The following is a 24,541-nucleotide window of genomic DNA, read 5'->3' as shown; positions in this document are numbered from 1 at the left end:
TAGATGAGATCATTCATGCACATCACTTAGGAGATGCTTGGCACTCAATGAATGTTGGCAAGCCCACACTCTGCAATCTTCCCAAAGAATGCCCCCTCCCAGCCTTCACCTCCCTCTCCCTGCCTCTCTTCTCCCCCTCCCTGCCTCTGTCCTCCCCCTCCCTACCTCTGTCCTCCCCCTCCCTGCCTCTGTCCTCCCCTCCGCGCCTGTCCTCCCCCTCCCTGCCTGTCCTCCCTTTCCCTGCCTCTGTCCTCCCCCTCCCTGCCTGTCCTTCCTTTCCCTGCCTCTGTCCTCCCTCTCCCTGCCCTGTTGCCCTGCCTTCCAAATGCCATCTCTCGTATCCATCCTCATCCCCATTTCCACTGCCAGGGAAGCAATGGCGTTTGCACCTTGTTCTTCTAATCCAACAAGCTTGCCAAGCTTGCCAAATTCTTCATTTGTCCTTTTTTTTTTCTTTTCTAATGAGATAATCATACTGTCTACAAAACAACTAACTTTATCTCCTCTTTTTCAATATTTCAATATTGTAACCAGTCCATGTATATCTGAAAATAACTTTTTTGAACTGTTCAAGTCTGTCTGTCTATCTATCTATCTATCTATCTATCTATCTATCTATCTATCTATCTTGTTAGAGGGTGGATATAGATTCTGATTAATTCTAGATGTTGGTAGAATAAGGTTAAGTAGGTGTGTGAAACTATTGAGGGAGGCCAGGCACGGTGGCTCACGCCTGTAATCCTAGTACTTTGGGAGGCTGAGGCGGGCAAATCACTTGAGGTCAGGAGTTCAAGACCAGCCTAGCCAACATGGTGAAACCCCACCTCTACTAAAAATACAAAAAATTAGCTAGGCATTGTGGTGCGTGCCTGTAGTTCCAGCTACTCAGGAGGCTGAGGCAGGAGAATCACTTGAACCCAGGAGGCAGAGGTTGCAGTGAGCCAAGACTGCGCCACTGTACCCCAGCCTGGGAGACAAGAGCAAAACTCCGTCTCAAAAAAAAAAAAGCAAAAAAGAAAAGAAAAGAATAGAAAGAAAGAAAGAAAATGTTAAGGGAAATCTCCAGAAAAATGAAAATAGAATGTATAATTTGTAAACTATTAGAGGGAAAACTGAAATGGGAAAAATGAAATCAACCCAACAAATATCAGGAAAGGGAAGAAAAACAAAACATGGGAGATAGAAAACAAAAACTTATATAAAAGGAATAAGTTCAAACATTTCAATAATCACATGTAATAAATGTGAATGGGTTAAATTCACCTATTCAGGAGTCTCCCTAGACAAAAAACCTATAGGACCTATATAGATTTGAACAGTTTGAAAAAGAAATTGTATTACATCTGTCAATTTCTGAGAAAAATATATGAAGGTCTCTCGCTCTAATTGTAAAATTGTCCATTTCTCTTTATAGTTCTATCAGTTTTTGTGTTAAATATTTTGAAACTATGTTAAGAGCATAAGATTTCATCACTTTTATTTTGCTGGTAGATTGTCTCTTAGCAACATGAATTCAGATTTCCTTTTTTAATCAAGTTTTTACCTTGAGCTCTGTTTTGTCTGATACTGATGTATGCTTACCAATAGCTTTTTGTTAGGATTTTATAAATTATATCTTTTTCTACTCTCCTATTTAGAACCTTCCTGGGTCATTAGGATTTATATGTGCTTTTTGAAGGCAGGATTTCTTTTCTTTTTTTTTTTTTTTTTTTTTTTTTTTTTGGTCTAGGGAGACTCCTGAATAGGTGAATTTAACCCATTCACATTTATTGTATGTGATTATTGAAATGTTTGATCTTATTCCTTTTATATAAGTTTTTATTTTCTATCTCCCATGGTTTGTTTTTCATCTCTTTCCTGATATTTGTTGGATTGACTTCATTTTTCCCATTTCAGTTTTTCCCTCTAATAGTTTATAAGTTATACATACTGCTTCTATTTTTCTGGAGATTTCCCTTTACATTTTCACATATATACTTAACCTTATTCTACGAATATCTACAGTTAATTAGAATCTATATCCACTCTCTATCAAGACAAGAGCTTTAGCACACATTTACTCTCTACTGCTCCACAAACTCCTCAACACTTAAATTGATAATATCTAATATTTTAGTTGCAGATTGTTATTAATTTTCAAGCAATCAACACTTACTTAGATTTAATAAGTTTTGTTGGTTTCTTTGCTCATCATTGTTTCTTGTATTCCACTTCTTTTTTAAGACAGGGTCTTCCTCTCTCACCCAGGCTGGAGTGCAGTGGAGCAATCACAGCTCACTGCAAGCTCAAACTCCTAGGCTCAAGTGATCCTCCTACCTAAACCTCCCAAGTTGCTGGGACTACATGCAAACACCACCACGCCCAGCCAATTTTGCTACTTTTTGTAGACATGGGGTTTCACTATGTTTCCCAGGCTAGTTTCAAACTCCTGGCCTCAAGCAATCCTCCTGCCTTGGCCTCTCAACGTGCTGGGATTACAGGTGTGAGCTACTGCACTCACCCTCTGTTTCTTGGATTACTTTTTCTTCTTGCTAGGGCATATCATTTAACAATTCTCTCAAAAAGGAATTTTATCAATGCTAAACGTCTTAGACATTATTTTCCTTCAGGTTTTAAAGAAAATTTCTTCTTTTTTTCTGGCTTCTTGTATTCCATTATTTTGCAAGTTGTCTGTTTTCAGTCTGAAATATTTAGAGTCTTTTTTATCCCCAGTGTTCTGAAATTTCAACATGTCTGTCCAGCAGAGGCTCCCTCTTCATTTATCCTGATAGGCACTGGCAGAGTTCTGGGACATTGCCAGTCTCAGCTCTGGAAAATTTCTTCCCCTGCATTCTTTTGGTTATGTCTTCTGGGACCAGAAAATGAAACTTTGACTCTGTCCTCCATGTATCCTAACTTTTATTCTGTGCTTTCCATCTCTTTGTTCTTTCATGCTGCCTTCTAGAAGTCCTTAACTCAATCCTCTTACTCATTTCTTTGCTCGTCAGCTGTGTCCATTCTGCTATTCATCCCATTTATGGAGTTTTTTCAATGACCAGATTTTAACTTTCTAGATTCTCTAGTTGATTTTTTTGGGGATCCAATAGCCTATCCCATCTCTCCAGGGATACTGAGTACACCTTTCTAAGTCCTCATCCTGGTGCCTTAACTCCCTTTCCTTGGGTGTCAATTCTCTCATTGAGGAGTTTGCTGCCTGTCATTCACAGGCTCATCTCTGTGTCTGAAGCTCATGGTTAGCCAATCTGCAAGCATCACAGCTCTCTCCCACAGCCTGCCCCACTCGTGGGGTAGCAGAATGCACCACCAGCCGCTACCTAATGTTCTGTGCATGGGGGCCTCCATTCTCCCTAAACACACCAGCCTTCCAGGACAGTGCCTGCCCCTTCAAGCCTTGCACTCACATTACTTCTGATGACCACTCCCTCAAAACACAGATACCTGTGTTCTCTGCTTGGTCTGGGGGGGTGTGTGTGTGTGTGTGTGTGTGTGTGTGTGGTGGTGGTCAGGAAGAGGGTTGAATTCACCTGTGGCTCCTACTGAGTACCTTGAACAATCATCCCATCAGGGCCCAGGGGCCTACAGTGGCCCCAACTTTTTGCAGCAGCCAGCCCTCTCCCACCATTGGCCCCAGCCTCTTCTGCCTTTAAGGCCTTCAGCATAGTGTCTGGTCAACCAAGCGCACCAGTCTTGTTTTCAATGTGGTTGTGAATTTTAAAAACATATTTTTGTCCCCTTAGAGGATTTGGGATGATGGGGGAGGCTTCAGTGTGAGTCACCTGCTACCCCATCCCTTTCTATTCCTTGCATGCCTCTGGGCATCTTAATCTCTGCAGCCTGAGGTGCTGGGCATCAGCCCTGGAGTCAAGCTGAGCCTGGACTGCACCTTCTCAGCGTGACTTTTCACAGAATTGAAAGAGTCTAGGCCAGGCGCGGTGGCTCACACCTGTAATCCCAGCACTTTGGAAGGCCAAGGCGGGTGGATCACCTGAGGTCAGGAGTTCGAGACAAGCCTGGCTAACACAGTGAAACCTCGTCTCTACTGAAAATACAAAAAATTAGCCGGGCCTGGTGGCGGGCACCTGTAGTCCCAGCTACTCAGGAGGCTGAGGCAGGAGAATGGTGTGAACCTGGGAGGCGGAGCTTGCAATGAGCCAAGATCGTGCCACTGCACTCCAGCCTTTGCAACAGAGCGAGACTGTCTCAGAAAAAAAAGAAAGAAAGAAGGAAAGAGTCTACGTGGGCCGGGCACTGTGGCTCATGCCTGTAATCCCAGCACTTTGGGAGGCCGAGTCAGGTGGATCACCTGAGGTCAGGAGTTCAAGAACAGCCTGGCCAACATGGTGAAACCCTGTCTCTATTAAAAATACAAAAATTAGCCAGGTGTGGTGGCTCACACCTGTAGTCCCAGCTACTTGGGAGGCTGAGGCAGGAGAATCGCTTGAACTTGGGAGGGGCTGAGGTTGTGGTGAGCAGAGATGGCACCATTGCACTCCAGCCTGGGCGACAGAGTGAGACTCCGTCTCAAAAACAAAGAAAACGTCTATGTGGACCTTATTTCATCCTCACCAGGAGGATTCATGACGTGATGAAGTGTCTGGCATCTGCTCAATATATGTAGGATCCTCTCCCCATTTCTCTCTTTCCACCGCCGTAGAAAGTCAACTCCTTCCCTGGTGTCTGTTTGCAGTTAGCAGTCTAGGCAGTGAGTGCTGTTGGGGACAGAAGAGATAGACTACCCGGGGGGCTGGAGTCGTCGGGGACCTTTTGGCGGAAGGGACAGGCAGGCAGGGCCTTCAAGGAAGAACAGGCTTGAAATAAGTGGTGAGGGAAGGAAGAGATTCAGGCTGGAGGTGGGGGCAGGCGGGAAAGACAGACCAAGGTGAGGTGTGGGAATGTCAGGGAAAACCATCGTCTGCTTTGTTTAGGCAGAGGTCAGGGTCTCAAATGCCATAGGGGGCCAGGAGGTGACAAACCTGTGACCAGGGCTGGGTCTGAGGGCGGGGGGACTGAATCCTGGGGCAGGATGCTTAGTCAGGTTACTGCCCAACCAGCCCAGCCGTCTGTGCCCACCTTCAGAGGACTTGCGGTGGAGGATATAAAAGTACCCTGAAAAAATACAGTGAGCCGCCAAAGTGCTTCTGAGGGCTGCCAGCTTGCAACCTCTGGTGTGTGTGGGCGCTCAGTGCTGGCACCATGGGAGGGGCCTGCAGCAAATGGAACCTACCATGAGAACAGGGACCCATGGATGTCTTTGGGCACCTGCCTTCCTCCTAGCCAGGCCCGTGCAAAACCCAGCCACCCCCCAGTCTGTCTCTGGGGCCTCAAATGCCCACAGCACTTTGCTCTTTTAGGTGAAGTCACAGTTCAGGTGATTCATCTTGCCCCCCGGCCAACCAAGTGGTTGAGGTCCCCAGGGCCTGCCCACAGGAGCTTCCAGAACATGCCTGGAGTCAGAAAGAGATGCTGATCATTAGGAACATCCTTATGGGACCAGAACATGGGGCAGGTCTGGTCTGGGTGGTGACTGCAGGCCCCAGGGGAGGTCCCTCCAGGGAGGCAGTGAGGACTTAAGCATCCAGAGCCGGTCCTCTGGCATCATCCAGTGGCCATTTGTGTGAACTGCAGCCCCACACCGTGAACTGCAGCCCCACACCACTGCCTGATCATTCTCCAAGGAGCCAAAACTACCAGGAGTAGCAGAAAACCAGGGTGAGAATACAAGATTTCCGCCCACAGCCTGTTTGCATCTCCTCAGCCCTGCTTCTTTCTAAATTTTAAGGAGACTGATTATTGCTGGGTTCCTTTAGGCCCCGACCTGTGAGTACAAGCCAGCCTTGCCAAATCTAATCAAGGACTTTTTTTTTTTTTTTGTAATTTTATCCAAATTGCCAACTGGGCAGAGACGATTCCTGAACAGGCAATTTGGCTACTATTTGTACATATTTCTACCCTTAAGAGTCATCTTGTTACAGCCCTGGCATAAACTGGCTTAGGGCCTGTAAGAGCCCAGAGGAAAAGAGTCTTTTTTGGACTGTAGCGCGTGAAGACCCAGCCTCTCCCTCTCCAAAGCCGCAGGGCACCCTCAGCCTAGCCCCCCAGGCCTGGGCAGCTCTGGATAAAGGTAACACTGCAAAAGCTGCTGCTGACACAGCCCACACTGCCTCCCCGCTGCAGGGAAGTCAGAGCCAGGGCTTGTGCAGAAAGCGCCGGTAAAGACAGGTGAGCGGCAGGTGCAAAGCCGCGGGTGAGAGGCATGCGAAGAGCCCCAGGAGCCCCGAGCGCCGGGGAGATGGGGAGGGCCAGGTCCTGAAGGGTTTTCTTCCAGTGCTAAGCTAAGGAGATCCCACTTCATCCCCAACGTGACAGGGAGCTGTGGGTGGGCTAGAGGTGCAGCCCGAGGCCCAGCTGAAACCTGCACAAAGCCCTGGCTTGGAAGCAGAGCGACTTTCCTCTTCAGGCCTCCTTAAGGTCTTGCTGGTAGCGCATGCTTGAGGTTTGTGGCTGGAGACAAGAAGGTTTCTGCTGGTCAAGGGTGAGCCCCCTACCCTGGTAGGCTGCTCACGGGTCCTCAGTCTGGCTGGCGCCCTGGGCCCATCAGACATTTGTCCACAGCAGCCCGGGGCGTAAGGGGAAGAAGAGCTGGCCCAGGAGGGCAAGAAGAGCAGGTAGGGAATGGGGCCCTTCCCCCTTCTTTCCCCACAGCTGCCTGTACCCATGCACGCCCCATCATAAGCATGCACGAGCAGTCATTTGAAGGGGGCTGTGCTGCCACCTGGTGGCCACACCAGGACAATGTCCCTGGAAGGACTCCAAGTTCCTGTGGAAGGCCCCTCTTCCCCATTTAGGACTCCCTCCCCTGAGCCCACCGCCTTGCTTTACAGATGAAGTCAGTTCCCTCAATCGAGCAGCAACATTCTGGAATAAATGTCCCTATTTCCTTGAACCCTTTCTCATGGATGCTGACCCACTCTCATTTGTCAGCAGAGGAAGTCGGCTCAGAGAACAGTCACACAGCAAGTCGATGGCAGCGCCAGGCCCTGTCCTGCAGACTCCTTGTCCCTCTCTCCTCTGAAGCAAACTCTGGGGGCTGAGCTCCCACCCCAGCCTTGCTTGCTGTGTGGCTTGGGGCTTGCCAATGAGCCTCTCTGAGTCCTGGTTTCCTGGGGTTGACACCATGATGCAGGGTGTAGGAAGGGTTAAATGAGGCACAGGTGTAACAGAATCGGGTGCACATGCAAAAACTCAGATGTGCAAATAACTGTTCCCTATTAACTACAACTAATCACTTTTTTAAATTGCCAATTAAAATGAACTCACTCTTTCCATTAAAGTGGTCTTTGGTTGAACTCAGGCTCTTTTGGGGAAGCATTGAGTCTGTTCAAAGTTTCCCTGCCCTGGAGGGGCTGATGATCCCTCTGCGCTTGAGAGGGTCTCCCTCATTTCCTTCCCTGCCACGGGGACATCTGGATCCAGGAGCTGGCTTCTGCTTCAGGGCCTGGCCGTGCTGCCTTGTTTCGCCGGGTGGGCCTCCGCCCTGCCTGCTGAAGCTCCTGAAGCTCGGCGAGGGGCCTGCTCCTGAGGCCCAGCCTGGGCCCCAGGGGTGCTCTGAGCCCCTCAGGTCTGGCCGCAGCTCCCATCTGACCCCAGACTGCATGGTCCCCCGCAGCCCTCAGCCCCAGCTCACTTCGCCAAGCAGGCAGTTGCCCACCAAAGTTCTTGACCGTGGTTCCTCTACAAGCACACAGAATCCCCTGGATTTTTCCTTTCCAGGCTGAGGAAGAGCAGGGCACCTTGGGGCTCTACCTGGGGCTCACCTGCTCAACCTCTCTCATGCCATGCAGAACCAGCCTCTCACCAGCTGGGGTTTCTGTGGGATTCCTGTTCTCTTGCTCATACCCCCCAACACATACAACTACTATTGAACCAAGACAAATGGGGGTCACTTCCCAGGGCCCTGGCTCATCCTCCAACAGCGTGGCCCCTCCGAGGCTCTCCTCCCACCTAGGACCAGGGGCAGATTACAGTCTAGTGGGAACTTTCCCCAGGTCATCTCCTTCCTACCTACCCCATGGACTTCCTGTCCTGGATGACACCTGCCCTACCTTCCCATGGGGTGGTGGGGGTCATCACTTGGCCTGATTGGCAGGAGTGCAGGGAAGAAAACTGAGGCAACAGGAGTTGTCTACAAAGTGCTGTCTCCATTGCATATGTAAGCGCCAGGCCAGTCACACGGTGGAAGATCAATTCGCTCACATCCCCTTCTCCTCACCCTCCTTGGCCCCAAGACTGACAACTGAGGCCACCTCAGTGGTTGGGCCTGCCCCTCTGGCCTCTAAGAATTGGCCTGCTCTGGCCTGACCCTTTCTGCCTGTCCTGTGGTTTTGCTGCAAGCTGAGCATCTGGCACCCACCTCGGATGGAAGCCCAGCTCCTGACCCCAGGCCCTGCTTTACCCAGGAACACCTGGGCCCCAAGAGAATGCCAGGCCAGACGACAGTGCCAGGAGGCCACAAGCACAGCCCCAGCATGGCCACCGCCTAGGGCAGCCCCAGCAGGCCTGGCCACGCAGAGATGGTTCGTGCCATCCCTAACCAGGAACAACTCCAGAGGGTGGTTCTGTGGCTGTGAAATGTGCTGATCACAGTGGCGGGACACAGTAAGCACTAAGGAAACAGCTATTGTCGGATTAATGCTTGATGGGGTCCCAACAAATGGGGAATCCTGACCCAGAAAACTAAAGAAACCCCATGGTCTTTCTGCCTTCAAGCCCGAGGCCAGCCTGGAGGGCTCCAGTCCGCACCACTTCGGGTGTGTGTGTGTGTGTATGGTGCACACACATGTGCCCCCTTCATCTCTGCCTCGTCATCCTCATCCCGGCTGCCATCCTTTGAGCCGCATCTATATGCCGGACACTCAGAGAGAGATGCCCTTAAAATGTCCATTTTGCAATTTAAAAAAACACCCCCACTAAAGCTCAGGTGAAGAAGCAGAGCATAGAGGTCTGCGGGGGGGTTGGGAAGGGAGTTGGGGGGGCAGCCACCCTTCCTCTGCCCTGGGCTGCGGCTCCTGCCGCCGAGCTTCCCTGCCTGGCTGGGCTGCCCCAGGCCTCCCTCCCTCCCCAGCATTTGGGCCCCTCGTGAATGAGGACATATTTTACAGAGTCATGTGGCCCCCCCGCCCCGTGACCACCCAGCGGCCCATGTAAGAAGACCACGTGATGGAACCCGAGGGCTGAAAAGTGCCATTAGTGCCACCCCAGGTTGCACGGGACGCAGAGCAGGCCCTGCCGCAGTACTCGCCACACAGCAGCCTCTGTCGCCTGCGGCAAACAGGCCACATCCCCAGCCCATCTGTGCATTGGAGGGTTTAGACCCAAATGCTGGAAGTAAACTTAATCTGGTGAGACTGCTCCCACGCCTGTCCTCCAGGGCACTGGCCATAGCCCCTACAACATGAGTCATCGCCAGCCTGGGGCCGGCTGTTATTGACCTGGATGTCCTGGTGCGAAGCCTGTTCTGCTTATGGTGACTTCAGACCAGGCCACCCGCCCCCTGAGCCCGCTGTGAGGCGTCACTGCACTTGTCACAGGCTCTGCTGCCAGGTTTGCCGCCACCACCACCCCTCGCTATTTCTGGGCCCTTTCTACGACATCATCTGCAACCACTGTGGGCCAGAGCTCAGCTGCTCGCTTGGAGCATGGGCATGGTGTGCCAGCTGCTCTGCCCTCCAGGGAGCGTCCACAGGCCAGGAAGCAGAAGCGGACAGTGCAGTGAGAGAGCAGGAAGGACGAGAAAGCCTGGTCAGACTGTGTGACCCCCTGGGGGTGAGCATGCCCTGGGCCTCCCAGGCCAATGAGCTTTGCGCACGTGCACATGGGTGGGTTTGAGCTGTGTTTCTGACACATGCAAGTGGAAGTCTGGAACCTGGAAGGGGGCCGAGGTGGCGGGGGGCAGGGTGGGCAGCGAGGACCCCACCCAAGCTGGGTAGGGGCTGCAGTGGGGAAGCAGCCAGGGACTTGGGCCAATTGCCCACTGAGGCTAAAGCTGAAGGGACCCAGCACAAGAACGTCTCGTGCTGGGACACGCTGGCCCACATGCCACCTGCTAAGGCTCATTAAGGGGTTGCCCTCCGCCGGGGCGGGCTGCCCAAGTGCAGCAGAGACCGGCTCCCCACAGCACAGGTGCAAATGGACCGATGAGGGATCCCCAGCGACACATGTACCCTGGGAAGTGTGTGGTCTGAAGTCCTCACATCCCTCGGAGCCTGGAAGGGGCTGACAGGACAGAGGCTCAGCAACGCTGGCCAAGGAATCTGTCCTTCCTAGGCATGGGACACCCCGCTCAGTGTGGGGGTCCCCATCAGCAGCTTGCGCAGCCCCTGGGCCCTCTGGGGTGGAGACGGGTAGAGGGCCCAGCCAGAAGGGCTCTGCCACATCGTCCTTCACAAAAACGTCTGAGGAAAAGGCCACGTGGACAAAAGGAGGGCCTCCTGAGAAACACTGAGCAAGGCTGACCCAGGTCGAACGCCGCACGGCCTCGGGAACGTCACTGCACCTCCCGAGCCTGCCTCCTCCCCCCACAGGTGGGAATGGCACTGCCGTGGACTGGAGAAGGATCAGAAGCTTTCCTCACATGCATGGCCTCATCTGGCCTGACGACCCCACGGGGTGAGGACTCACAGCCTACATGTGTCAAGAAGAGCTGGCCTAGGGTGGGGAACCTGGGCCACTGAGCCCTGGACAGGCCCGGGCTGCTCTCCCGCTGGGCTCAGGCACTCGAGGAGTCCATGCGGGAGATAACAAGGGTCCCTCAGAAGGTGACCTGTGCTCAGCCCACCCCTGGTCAGAACCCCAGGCTCGGGGAACCACAAACCCCAGAGAGGTCTGAGGGCCAGGAGCAGTGTCCCCATCCTCAGCAGGGTCCCCAGGGTGGGGGCGAGGCCAGGCAGCAGTGGCCCCTTACCGAGGACAGATGGACACCCTGCACGGACAGGGATGAAGGGCCAAGGGTGAGCAGCATGGGGACAACGACAAGGCCCCCCTGCTAGAGGCCCCCCTGCTGGAGGCCCCGCTGCTGAAGAGCAGGTAGGGGAGTCAGATTCCTCCACCCTCTGGCAGGACAGAGAAACAGGGGCACATTCCCCACATACCTGAGCGTGCGGCCACGATTCCTACATGCTCCACAAACCTGCTTTCCCAGCACCCTCTCCACCTGGGGGATGTCACCCCTTCCAGGGGCTCTGGTCCTAGAGCTCTGAATCTCTCCAATATTTTCAAATGAATCACAACTTTCACCAAGAGCTGAGTCACTGAGAGGCCAGCCTGGTGGATAAGGGAGGAATACAGCTGACGTGCCATGGGGCAGAACCAGGCCTAGCTCTCCTAGCGGGGGTGGATCTTCTTTTCTGGGGTTCAAAAACTGGTTCTGAGGCAAAACACAAGCTTCCCAAGCTTCCAAGAAAGTGACCTTCATTTCAATCAGAACTTTTTTGTTGTTGAGATGGAATTTTCTCTGCCACCCAAGCTAGAGTGCAGTGGCGCGATCTTGGCTCACTGCAACCTCTGCCTCCTGGGTTCAAGTGATTCTCCTGCCTCAGCCTCTCGAGTAGCTGGGATTACAGGCGCCCGCCACCATGCCCAGCTAATTTTTGCATTTTTAGTAGAGACAGGGTTTCACCATGTTGGCCAGGCTGCTCTTGAACTCCTGGCCTCAACTGATTCATCTGCCTCAGCCTCCTAAAGTTTTGGGATTACAGGCGTGAGCCACTGCGCCTAGCCTCAATCAGGAGACTGTTGACACGATCATGAATTTGGGGTCTCAGCCAAGGTCAGTGCAATGGGGACGGCAGCAGCCGGCTGAGCATCCAGGTGCAGACGGCACCTCACTCATCAATGCCTGCTTCCCATTTCCACCTCAGCAAGCTCCCCCAAGCCCTGGGTTTCTGCAGGGCGCCTCAGCCAGGGGCTGGCCCCTTCTTCCACATAGGAGACCGTGCTGGGACCTGAGGCCCCCGGGGGCTCCTCCTGCTGCTCCACAGTGCCTCGGCAGCCCCAGTCACCCCTCGAAGTGCTTGTTAACGTCACAGCAAGTTGCTTTGAGACCGTCGGGTGGGGTCATGTTCTGAAACATTTTTGCCCCTGCAATTATTTTTTCTTCTTTAAATAAATTATGTGGCTGAAGCAGCTGCCCACCTCGGGGTGAGTGATGATAACAGCAGAGAACAAATGCGGCAATTTGGAGCATGGAGTTCCTAAACTGACCTTTAAAACTGATGGCAATTATCAGTCTAAAAGGTTTCGGAACAGTCCGTCTCCTGAAGGATTCAGAGCATGTTACTCTTGCGGACGCTTGGTTAGGAGCTGACGGAGACTGCCCAGCCCTGCCCTGCCCTAGACTCAACAAAGATTCCCTGGTTGGTGTAAGAGGCAGGAGGGAATGTCCCCCAGTGGTACCCCACCAGGCCCTGCTCCCCTCTTTGTGGACAGAAGGCCTCAGGGCCCCTCCACAGCTCCCTCGGGGTCCATGAACACCGCTCTCAGCAACCCGACCCACACCCCTGCACCAAGTCAGCCCCCAGGCCCGGGGCTCTCCCTGGGCAGGAGGAGGGAGGGAGAAACCAGGATGTGGCTGAGAAAATCTGGACAGGATTGAGTTTCTGTCATCAGAAGGACCCCCAGGATGGAAACAAGCCAAGTTGTTTTCTGCACCCCAAGCTATAGTCACAATGTTTTCAGGGTGTGGCTGGCCCCAGGAGAGTCTCTGTGACTCGAGTCTTCTGATGGGGCAGTCCCTCTCAGGACAGAGGGCGTGGAGCAGGTGGACAGGCCCTGCTGGGGACAAGAAAGGAGTTGCACATCACACATTCTCCTGGCCCTTCATGAGGAGGGACTTTCAGGGCCCCACAGGTGAGACCAGACAGCAGGAAGAGGCAGAGGGACTCAGGAGCAGCTGGGCAGCCAGCACCCCAGGGTCAGACTTCCCTCCAGAGCCATGTGGCAAGACAGCCAGGACTCTTCCAACCACCACCCTGCCTGGACCAGATGGTTTCAGATCATGTGATGCAACCCTAAATATATTCCTGGTTCAGCCTCTCCCCTTCACCCCAAAGAAAAATGTCAGTTCAGCGGGTAGAGGGGTGGGGGTGCCGTGGAGATCTGCCTTTGGCCAAGCCTAGAGTTCTTCCTCCCTAAGCTGGGGTGATGGAGCCTGGAGGAGTCCTCCCTCCCTAAGGTGGGTGATGGAAGGTGGGTGATGGAGCCTGGAGGAGTCCTCCCTCCCTAAGGTGGGTGATGGAAGGTGGGTGATGGAGCCTGGAGGGATCCTCCCTCCCTAAGCTGGGGTGATGGAGCCTGGAGGGGTCCTCCCTCCCTAAGCTGGGGTGATGGAGCCTGGAGGGGTCCTTCCTCCCTCAGCTGGGGTGATGGAGCCTGGAGGGGTCCTCCCTCCCTAAGCTGGGGTGATGGAGCCTGGAGGGGTCCTCCCTCCCTAAGGTGGGTGATGGAGCCTGGAGGGGTCCTCCCTCCCTAAGCTGGGGTGATGGAGCCTGGAGGGGTCCTCCCTCCCTAAGCTGGGGTGATGGAGCCTGGAGGGCTCCTCCCTCCCTAAGGTGGGTGATGGAGCCCAAGCTCCTGAGACTATAAGAACAGGAACATCAAAAAGCTCAGCCAACCTTGGGCCATGGGTGCCTTCCCCTTGTCTTCTCTCCTATCTGACCCTGCCTCCAGGGCAGCCCAAAGCATCTCTGTCATATAAGGCAGAGAGGCCTGCCAGGAGGGCCCCAGAGCTGGGGTGAATTAGGGGCATGGGCAACCCATGTTCCCTTCAAGGGCCATGATGGGAGAGCAGCCAGAGCAGTAAGGGGAAGGGCATAAGGACAAGAAAGTGGTCCCAAAACCTCTCCAAAGGGTAGTGGGGAGGTGGCTGGTTCAAGCTGTCACTTCCCAGCGGGTCAAAAGGAACAGAAGCTGAGACTCTGGAACACCAGCCTTCCCCACAGGGCTCCTGCGATCCCATAGAAACTTGGCCTTGGGAGAAGAGCAGAGGACGGGGGGACAGGGGACCCTGCTCTGAAGCACTGGGGCAGGTGCGGGAAGGAGGCACTTGAGAGAGCAACCGAGTGTCTGGAGCCCATCTCCTAAACCTCACCAATGAGAGTGGCTGGGTGGCCCGAGGAGACCACCACTAGGACCCACCCTGCGAGGCATGGGCTGAAGTCATGCCTTCCTCCACCTGTCTTCAATGCAGTGGAACTGCCCAGACACTTACAAGACCTGAAGCTGGGTCCCCAGTGGGGGCAGACGCTAGAGGATCTTAGGGCAGGCCACAGCCTTGAGCTACACACATGAACAGCATTTATTTTTCATGCACTCAACACATGTTCAAGCCTACGGACTCTCTGCTGGGCCCTGAGCGGGGCCCTGGGAACAGAGGTGTGAGAAACCTCTAAGCTGGTCGAGGCCAGAGCCAGTATCGTCCCCCAGCACAGAGCCTGGTGGCCGCTGTCACCTAGTGAGTGTTTGCTGAATACACAGAAGGTCATGTGGGGTGAGCAGGTTGGGCAGGGCAGCTGGAATAAGGGGTGCTATGGCTGAGACCATGAGGGGCTTGTCCCCACCTGGAAGCACCTCAGTCGCCGGGTTCCTGGTCCTCCTTGCTGATGGCTGCAGACTCTGGGAACAGGGAACCCCCTTCTGCCTCAGAGAACTTGCCTAGGGAGTGGAGACGGCCACCAGCCCCCTGAACAGTGGCCTCAACTCCTCCCTGTCCTGAGCCCCTGGGCTTCTGGCAGCTTGGAGCCTGCTGCCTGAGGTCAGGCTGAATGGCCTGGGACCACGTGTCTATATCCAAGCGCCCAGAGGGCCCAGCCCTGCCCCGTGATCAGGTTAAGGCCTGGCAGGGCTGGGGAAGGGAAGGGACATGCAGCAGGAGGTCATGGGGCCCAGGAGTCTAGGAGGGACTCCCAGACCAGCATACTGGCCCCACAGGCCCCGAGCTGGAAGCCCTGAGGTCAGAGCCCCACAGAGGAGCCCGAAGCACAGTCCAGCTCAGCAGGGCCGCTTGCTGTCCAGAATGGCCTTCCAGTCGTCCGCCCACGAGTGCAGCCTGCGGCGGGCGGGCTGCAGCTGCAGGTGCTGGTTGTGGCAGGCGGTGAAGAGGACATGCTCCCAGCTGGGGGTTGGCTCGGCCCCTGTGGGTGGGAAAGCGGCATTCAGCTCAGCAGTGGAGACCTGGAGCGCAGCCGCCTAGGGTGGAAATCTGGGTATCCAGGCAGGCATCTGGCCTTGCCAAAACTTGTTTCCTCTGTAAAGTGGTGACTGCACGCACACCCGCCTTCGCAGCGGGTGTGAGGATGGCACGAGATGCAGCAAGGAGGCCCTCAGCATGCGCAGCCAGTGCTCAGTCAACAGGGACTGACTGCGGGTCACTGTCACCACCAGCACTGCCAAGGGACATGTGCCCCGCCTCCTGATGGCTTACACCACATGGTGTTCCCCTGACTTCCCTCTCCGTGCCCCGCCATCCTGATGGCTTACACCACACGGTGCTCCCCCAACTTCCCTCTCCGTGCCCCACCATCCTGATGGCCTGGTGTGGGAAGGCCGGGTGGCACCAGCTCTGCAGCTCACCAGCCGCTGATCACAGGCCCCTGCAGCCTCTCCAGGCCTCAATCCCTCGTGTCCACACTGGTGCTGCTGGTGACGCCACCCCTTTGGGTTATACACCCGCCCCCAACAACCTGTGGCTGGAGATGGAGGCCAAGCCAGCCTTTGGGCCCTCAAGGTCACGGCCCCCCACAGACCACTGTCTGCCCTGACTCTGGCGGGAACCCACGAGGCTGGGGAGGGTGGGGTGGGGCGGGTACACTCGTGGAGTCCACCCTCTGGACGCAGTGATGGAGGTGGGCATGTTTCCCAAGCCAGTTCTAAAACAATCAGGGAAAAAATAGAATGTATATTCCCACTGGGGTGTCCAAAAGACTCGACCTGAAACTACTGACGGCTACCAGGAGGAGGATGTCGAAAACCAGGCCAGGGCAGAGCCAAGAGGCAAAGAAACAACACTCACAGGCAGTTTCAACGCCTAGATTCGGCTGGCCGAAGCCCTCCTCACCCCTCTTTCCAGTTAGGTAAACCAAAAAACTTCCCCTCTCCTGTGCTGTGTTGTATTTTGTTTTGTTTTCTGGAGACAGGGTCTTACTCTGTCACCCAGACTGGAATGCAGTGGTGCAATCACAGCTCACTGCAGCCTCCACCTCCCCAGCTCAGGTGATTTTCCCACCTCAGCCTCCAGAGTAGCAGGGACCACAGGCATGCGCCACAATGACCAGCTAATTTTTTTGTGGTTTTTTTTTTTTTTTTGTAGAGACAGGGAGTCTCACCATGTTGCCCAGGCTGGTCTCCAACTCCTAGGCTCAAACATCCTTCCACTTCAGCCCCTGAAGTAGCTGGGACTACAGGCATGCACCACCATGCCCAGATAATTTTTGTATTTTTTGTAGAGAGAGTCTCGCTATGTTGGCCAGGCTGGTTTCACACTCCTGGGCTCAAGCCATCCACCCACATCAGCCTCCCAAATTACAGGCGTGAGTTGCCACGCCCATCTCCCTCTCCTTTCTACGGCAGTTCAAGGTTGACTGGCTTGTTTGGTTTTTGGGAGGGGGGTCTTCTGTCCCAACCCACCTTCCCTGCAGGAGCTCTGCTCTGCCCTCCTGTCATTCATTGCATCAGTTCACATTGCTTTTGGGGGAAAAAATGGGTTTTGTTGCTAAAAACAAACATGGGAAACCAGAGTTGAGTCCCCATGTTACATGAGGAAGACAAGGCTTTGAAGCTGAAGGGACTTCCCCAAGGCCACCCCTCAAGCTAACCCTAGAGCTGGCACCCACTCCTCCCAGCTCCCAAGAGCACCAGGCCACAGCCCATACAGAGGGGGCCTTGTCTTCCCGAAGGGGAGGGGCTCAGTGCCTGGCAAACAGCTGGTGACTAAGTGGGGCAGGAAGCAACTGAGTGCTCACTGCCCAGGAGAAGGGGGCCAAGGCTGGGGCCCTCCCCACGTGCTCCTCACCTGTCGCAGGCCACTTGCCTGTGATGTCCGGCCGGTCGTCTATGAGAAGGTCAGCAGAGACCACGGTCTTGTCTCTGGTCAGCACAATCTGCTCCAGAAAGTCAGGGCCAAAGTACTTCTCCACCCAGGCATACTGGACGCAAACAGACAAGGGCAGGTGGTGAGAAGAAAGTGACATCAGACCTGGGAGCCAACCAAGAGCCGAAGGCAGGGGTCAGCCTAGACCTTAGCTAACAGGCAGGGAGGGACAGAGGCCTGACACCAAGGCCCAGCGCCAGGCAGTCAGTGCTGGGAGGGAGTCCAGCCCAGGACGCCAGCACTCAGGGAGCGCACATGGCTGGTCCACACCCCAGTAGCTAGAAAGCAGCAGAGTCACGACAAACCCAGCCCTGTCCCCTCTTCACACCCAGCGAACACTGCACAGCATAACCCAAACACAGGGAGCAGAGGGCGGCCGTGTGTGCCACCCCTGCCACCTGCTGGGCCACTGCCACCTCCTGCCCCACATGCATGTGGGCAGTGCGTACTGTTAGGCACTGAAGAAAGAAAACCAAGACAAAAAGCAGTTCCTACCCTCAGGGAGCTTACAACTGAGGAGACAGCGGTCAAGGCCCTCTTAAACGATGGTTACATAACACCTGGCACAGGCCTACAAAGAAGCCACAGGCTGCCCAAGGAAGGCTTTCTTCAGGACAGGCAAGCTGACCACAGGGGCACCCCTAGCACACAGCGCATTCCAGGCGCTAACGGACATGGGGCAGGGTGTGTCTGGGCCGATGGATAGCAAACTGGGGTGCTGGTGCTCCCCGGGGGGCAGGGAGCAGACCGGGGCCTGGCAAGCCACCGGCATCCTCTCGCCACTGGTGGGCTCTCGGCATCCTTTCCCTTTGCCTCGATTCCCTGGGGAAACTGACTTTTTCCTATAGGGTAGCAGGTCCTGGCTGCTCTCACCACCCCAGTGCAGCCAGGGGTGGGCGCAGCCTAAGCACGGCACCTGCTCTGGCCCATGGGCCCCAGGCACCCTAACTGAGCCCTGCCCAGCTCCAGGCTGTCTCTACAGCCATCCAGATTCCAACACCCTTGTTGATTTCTGACATTGGCAACAACCCTTAACTCACAGACCCTGTTACAACTACAGAGGTTAACCAGAGGCAGATTTTAAGCAGAGGAGGGGCAGGACTGGATGCACTTTTTCCCAAAGCTCCTCTGGTTCCTGCATAAACAAACAGAAACACTGAGTGGCCCAGGCTGCGCAGGGAGCTCAGGGCTCTGCCACCCTGGGGCAGAGCCGGGCAGGTCCTTGCCCTCCCAGGGACTCCGTTTTTCCCTGTGTATGACAAGGGAATGGGACATGGGTGCCTTAGGGTGGCTTTCTTCCAGTTGGAGGTCGCTTCAGGAGTCCCACTTCACAAAGGCAGACACCGCATGACCCTCTGCAACCGGCCAGCACACGGGACATGGGAAAAGGGCCGGATCTGCAGAGCAGACCACCCCTACCGCTGTCCCAGCGCCACCTTTCCCTGTGGCCACCTCGCTTGCCACGCCCACCCACAACAACCTCCTCTCACTGCTTGACTGTATTATGCTTTTTCCTGCTCAGAGCCTCACATGTGCCATTTCCTCTGACTGGAACATTCCTTCATGGACACGTGTGTGCACACACACATGCACACACACACACATATGCACAGGGCCCTTCTCCTAGCCCAGTGAGCACCTATCCTTCTAAAGCTGCCACCTCCTAAGCCTTCCCTGAGCTCTCCCAGTCTAATTGTCCTTCCTAGCAATGTCACAGTCGGAGCTACACATCTCTATAACTTACTTCACATCTTCCCCACAGGACTGTAAATCGCTGGTGCAGGCTGGATGGGGGGCAAGGGCCTGGGGCTAATGTTTTTAGCAGGCCCACTCCACAGGCATGCAGTGTCCGTCATCGTATCTAAGCCTCACGGCAACATTCCAAGTAGCCAGACTTTCCTTACTTGTGTAGTAATTTAGCCAATATTGCATGAGGTACAGTTCCAGGAACCAGAGAGACGATGGTCAACAGGAGACCCATGGAGTGCACATAGCAGGAGGAGGCACACAGGCCACAGACAACGCTAGCCAGGGGGCAAGGGCTCTGCAGTCAGCACAGAGCTCCAGCCTCACACAGAGGCCTCACTGCAAAGGCAGCATCTTCTCTGGACCCGACTGACAAGGCGGCTGGCTCTCCACAGGTCGGCAAGAACATTCCAGGCAGAGGGAAAAACAAACACTGATGTTCCAAGGCAGGCCGGTGCTCAGGTGTTTGAGGAATGGGGAAAACCCTGGAGTGTGGCTGGAACATGGAAAATCTGGGAGTGTGGGAAGAGAAGGGTCAGGTTTTGTTTTTTTAATTTCCACTGCATTGTGACCAATGCTTTTGTAAGATATGAAATCAAATAATGTGCCTGAACACTGCATCAGACAAACTGCCACGAACGTTTCCAATCACACACACCCAGTTTCCGTGTTTCATCTCGGACCGGCGCCACTCTGCAGACAAAATACGGAGCTGCTCTGCAGAAAGGGTTTGCGTGGGAAAATGATGTGCCACGATAGTGGTGACGAGATCCCGTACAGATGAAGAAATGGAGGCTCAGAGAGGGTCTGTGACTTATCAGGGGTCACATAAACGGCAAAACAAAGTGGGCTGTTTGTATTGAGTTGTGAGAGTAGTTAATGTATTCTAGAAACCAGTCCTTTATCAGACAATGCATTTTGCAAATATTTTTTCATGATCTGTGATTTGTCTTTTCGTTTTCTGAACAGTGCCTTTTGAAGAGCAGAAGTTTTATACTTTTAGCTTTTATATGTATATATGTATTTATATGTATTTAACCCATTTGGGGTTAATTTTTTTTTTTTTTTTTTTGAGACAGAGTCTTGCTGTCGCCCAGGCTGGAGTGCAATGGCACAATCTCGGCTCACTGCAAGCTCCACCTCCCAGGTTCAAGTGATTCTCCTGCCTCAGCTTCCCAAGTAGCTGGGATCACAGGCGCCTGCCACCATGCCTGGCTAAGTTCTTTGTATTTTTAGTAGAAACGGGGTTTCACCACGTTGGCCAGGCTGGTCTCAAACTCCTGACCTTGTGATCCGCCCACCGTGGCCTCCCAAAGTGCTGGGATTACAGGCGTGACCCACTGCACCCAGCCAGGGTTAAATTTTATATATGGTAAGAGGTAAAAATAGAAGAGGGCATGGGGATCCCCCTGAGCCTCCTGGAGCCCAGCCATGAGCACTTATGTGGCCACTGCGCATAGATACCACCAGCTTCTCACGTGAGTATCTCTATCCCTCAGCAGGTTGTCTGGTCCCTGTGTGGTGACACAGGGATGAGGACAGCATCTACCTCGTGAGTGCCTTTGGGGATTTAGTGGAAAATTATGCATCAGAGTCTCAGTACTGCACCTGGCACACAGAAAGTCTTCAGAAAAAGGATTCTACCTTTTTGTCTTACCCTCAAAATTAGGCCCTAAGTCTGGTTCTGATATATACGAGCTGGGGACCTTGGGCAAGCCAGTGACTTCCACTGTGAGGTCAGTTTCCTCACAGTGTTGCTGGTATGATCAAATAAAAAACTGTGAGGACACCTGAGTAATGCCTGATACAGACGTACTAAATAAATGTAATTATTATAACTAGACTTTCATAGCCCCAAATCATCTACATAAAGCAACTAGAACTATTAATTTGGCAAACTAACAGGATACAAGGTCAATATAAAAAAATCACGTATTTTTGGAATAAAACCAGAAATCAATAACGAGGAATTTTGGAAACTATACAAACACAGAGACATTAAACAACATGCTCCTGAATGAAGTCGGTCAATGAAGAAATGAAGGAAATTGAAAAATTTATTGAAACACATGATAATAGAAGCACAACATACCAAAACCTATGGGATGCAGCAAAAGCAGTACTAAGAGGGAAGTTTATAGCTATAAGTGCCACATCAAAAAAGAAGAAAATGCTTTTGTGGGGGCCTGAATTTAAAAAAAATAAAAAAAGAAGAAGAAAAACTTCAAGTAAACAACTTAATGATGCATCCTAAAGAAACAGAAAAACAAGAGCAGGCCGGGCGCGGTGGCTCACACCTGTAATCCCAGCACTTTGAGAGGCCAAGGCGGGCAGATCACAAGGTCAGGAGATCAAGACCAGCCTGGCCAGCATGGTGAAACCCCATCTCTACTAAAAAAACAAAAATAAGCTGGGCATGGTGGCACCTACCTGTAGTCCCAGCTACTCGAGAGGCTAAGGCAGGAGAATCGCTTGAACCCAGGAGGCAGAGGTTGCAGTGAGCTGAGATTGTGCCACTGCACTCCAGCCTGGGCGACAGAGCAAGGCTCCATCTCAAAATTAAAAAAAAAAAGAAAAGAAAGGAAAGAAAAGAAATAACAAAGATCAGAGCAGAAATAAATGAATATGAAATAAAAAAATACAAAAGTTTGGTTTTGTGAAAAGAAGCAAAAAGTTGGCTTTTTGGAAAGGTAAACAAAATGACAAACCTTTAGCCAGACTAAGAAAAAAAGAGAGAAGACCCAAATAAATAAAATCAGAGATGACAAAGGAAACACTACAACTGATATTACAGAAATTTAAAGGATCATCGGTGGCTACTATGGGCAACTACATGCCAATACATTAGAAAATCTAGAGGAAATGGACAAATTCCCAGACACAGGCAATCTACCAAGATTGAACCATGAAGAAATTCAAAACAAACAGACCAATAACAAGTAACAACAACTGAAGCCATAATAAAAAGTCTCCCAGCAAAGAAAAGGCCGGGACCCAATAGCTTCACTGCTGAATTCTACCAAACACTTAAATAACTAATACCAATCCTACTTAAACTATTCAGAAATATACAGAAGGAAGGAATACTTCCAAACTCATTCTATGAAGCCAGTATCACTGTGATACCAAAACCAGACAAAAACACATTGAAAAAAAGAAAACTATAGGCCAATATCACTGATAAATATTGATTCCTAAAATCCTCAACAAAAGATTAGCAAATCGAATTCAACAACACATTAAAAAGATCATCCAGCATGACCAAGTGGGACTTATCCCAGGGATTCCAGGATAGTTCAGCAAATGCAAATCAATTAATGTGATATATCATATCAACAGAATGAAGGACAAAAAACATATGATTATTTCAATTGGTGCTGAAAAGGTATTTGATAAAATTCAATATCCTTTCATGATAAAAACCCTCAAAAAACTGGGTATGGAAGGAACATACCTCAACATAATAAAAGCCATATATGACAGACCTATATATGGCTAGTATCATACTGAATGGGGAAAAACTGAAAGCCTTTCCTCTAAGACCAGGAACATGACAAGAATGCCTACTTTCACCACTGTGATTCAACATAGTACTGGAAGTCCTCGCTAGAGCAATCAGACAAGAGAAAGAAAGAAAGAGCATCCAAATTAGAAAGGAAGAAGTCAAATTATCCTTGTTTGCAGATGACATGATCTTATATTTGGAAAAACCTAAAGATTCCACCAAAAAACTACTAGAACTGATAGAGTCAGCAAAGTTGCAGGATACAAAATCTGAAAAAAACAGGAACAATCTGAAAAAAAATTAAGAAAGGAATCCCATTTAAAATAGCTACAAATAAAATAAAATACCTAAGAATTAACCCAAGTGAAAGAGCTCTACACTGTAAACTATAAAACACTGATAGAATAAATTGAAGACACAAAAAGTGGAAAGATACTCATTCCATGTCCATGGATTAGAAGAATAAATATAGTTAAAATGTTCATACTACCCAAAGCAATTTACAGATTTAATGCAATCCCTATTAAAATACCAATGACAGGCCAGGTGCGGTGGCTCACGCCTGTAATCCTAGCACTTTGGGAGGCCGAGGCAGGCAGATCACGAGGTCAGGAAATCGAGACCATCCTGGCTAACACAGTGAAACCCCGTCTCTACTAAAAAATACAAAAAATTAGCTGGGCGTGGTGGCTGGCGCCTGTAGTCCCAGCTACTTGGGAGGCTGAGGCAGGAGAACGGTGTGAACCTGGGAGGTGGAGCTTGCAGTGAGCCGAGATCACGCCACTGCACTCCAGCTTGGGTGACAGAGTAAGACTCCATCTCAAAAAAAAAAAAAAAAAAAAAATACCAATGACATTCTTCACAGAAATACCAAAAAAAAAAAAACCCCTAACATTTACATAGAACCACAAAAATTCCAGAATAGCCAGAGCTATCCTAAGCAAAAGGAACAAAACTGGAAAAATCACATTATCTGACTTTAAATGATACTACAAAGCTACAGCAGTCCAAATGGCATGTTACTGGCATAAAAACAGACACACAGATCAGTGGGTAAGAATACAGAACCAGGCCAGGCGCAGTGGCTCATGCCTGAAATCCCAGCACTTTGGGAGGCCGAGGCGGGCGGATAGCGTGAGGTCAGGAGTTCAAGACCAGCCTGGCTAACATGGTGAAACCCCATCTCTACTAAAAATACAAAAATTAGCTGGGCGTGGTGGCACATGCCTGTAGTCCCAGCTACTCCAGAGACTGAGGCAGGAGAATCACTTGAACCCGGGAGACGGAGATTGTAGTGAGCCGAGATGGTGCCATTGCACTCCCGCCTGGGCGACAGAGTAAGACTCCGTCTCAAAAAAAAAAAAAAAAAGAACACAGAACCCACAGATAAATCCATATATCTACCTTGAACTCATTTTTGACAAAGGTGCCAAGAACATACATTGGGGAAACGACAGTCTCTTCAATAAATGGCACTGGAAAACTGGATATCCATATGCAAAAGAATGAAACTAGACCCCTATCTCTTGCCATATACAAGAACTACTAAAAGAAAACATTGGGGAAACTCTCCAGGACATTGGTCTGGACAAAGATTTCTTGAATAGTACCCCAAAAGCACAGGCAACCAAAGCAAACACGGACAAATGGGATCACATCCAGTTAAAAAGCTTCTGCACAGCAAAGGATACAGTCAACAAAGTGAAGAGACAACCCACAGAATGGAAGAAAGTATTTGCAAACTATCCATCTGACAAGGGATTAATAACCAGAATATATAAGGAGCTCAAACAACTCTATAGAAAAAAATCTAATAATCTGATTTTAAAATGGGCAAAAGATCTAAATAGACATTTCTCAAAAGAAGACATATGGTGGCTGCGTGTGATGGCTCACACCTATAATCCCAGCACTTTGGGAGGCTGACGTGGGCAGGAGTTCAAGACCAGCCTGGGCTACATAGTAAGACCCCGTCTCTACAAGAAATACAAAAATTAGCCAGGCATGGTGGCACACGCTTGTAGTCTCAGCTACTTGGGAGGCTAAGGTGGGAGGATTGATTGAGCCTGGGAAGTCAAGGCTGCAGTGAGCCATGATTAAACCACTTGTACACCAGTCTGAGAAACAGGGCAAAACCCAGTCTAAAGAAA

The 24,541-nt window shown here is 51.7% G+C and overlaps 1 protein-coding gene across 4 annotated transcripts in view; it reads right to left on the bottom strand.

The window, feature by feature from the left end:
* Positions 1–14,332: 14,332 nt before the first annotated feature.
* Positions 14,333–24,541, bottom strand: part of NT5M (5',3'-nucleotidase, mitochondrial) — a 44,369-nt gene continuing 34,160 nt past the window's right edge. For 2 of the 4 annotated variants that reach the window (XM_034942318.3, XM_024926159.4), the window contains 2 exons: positions 17,063–17,195; positions 14,333–15,185 (listed from right to left, as the gene is read on the bottom strand). In XM_034942318.3, coding sequence (XP_034798209.1) covers positions 15,043–15,185; positions 17,063–17,195 — 276 coding nt within the window. In that variant the 3' untranslated portion in view covers positions 14,333–15,042. The remainder of the gene's footprint in view (positions 15,186–17,062; positions 17,196–24,541) is intronic. The other 2 variants (XM_034942319.3, XM_034942320.3) reach the window with 1 other exon arrangement.

The sequence above is a fragment of the Pan paniscus genome, chromosome 19 (genome assembly GCF_029289425.2).
Source record: "Pan paniscus chromosome 19, NHGRI_mPanPan1-v2.0_pri, whole genome shotgun sequence".
Classification (NCBI taxonomy): Eukaryota; Metazoa; Chordata; class Mammalia; order Primates; family Hominidae; genus Pan; species Pan paniscus.
This window is presented reverse-complemented; position numbering and strand designations above follow the sequence as displayed.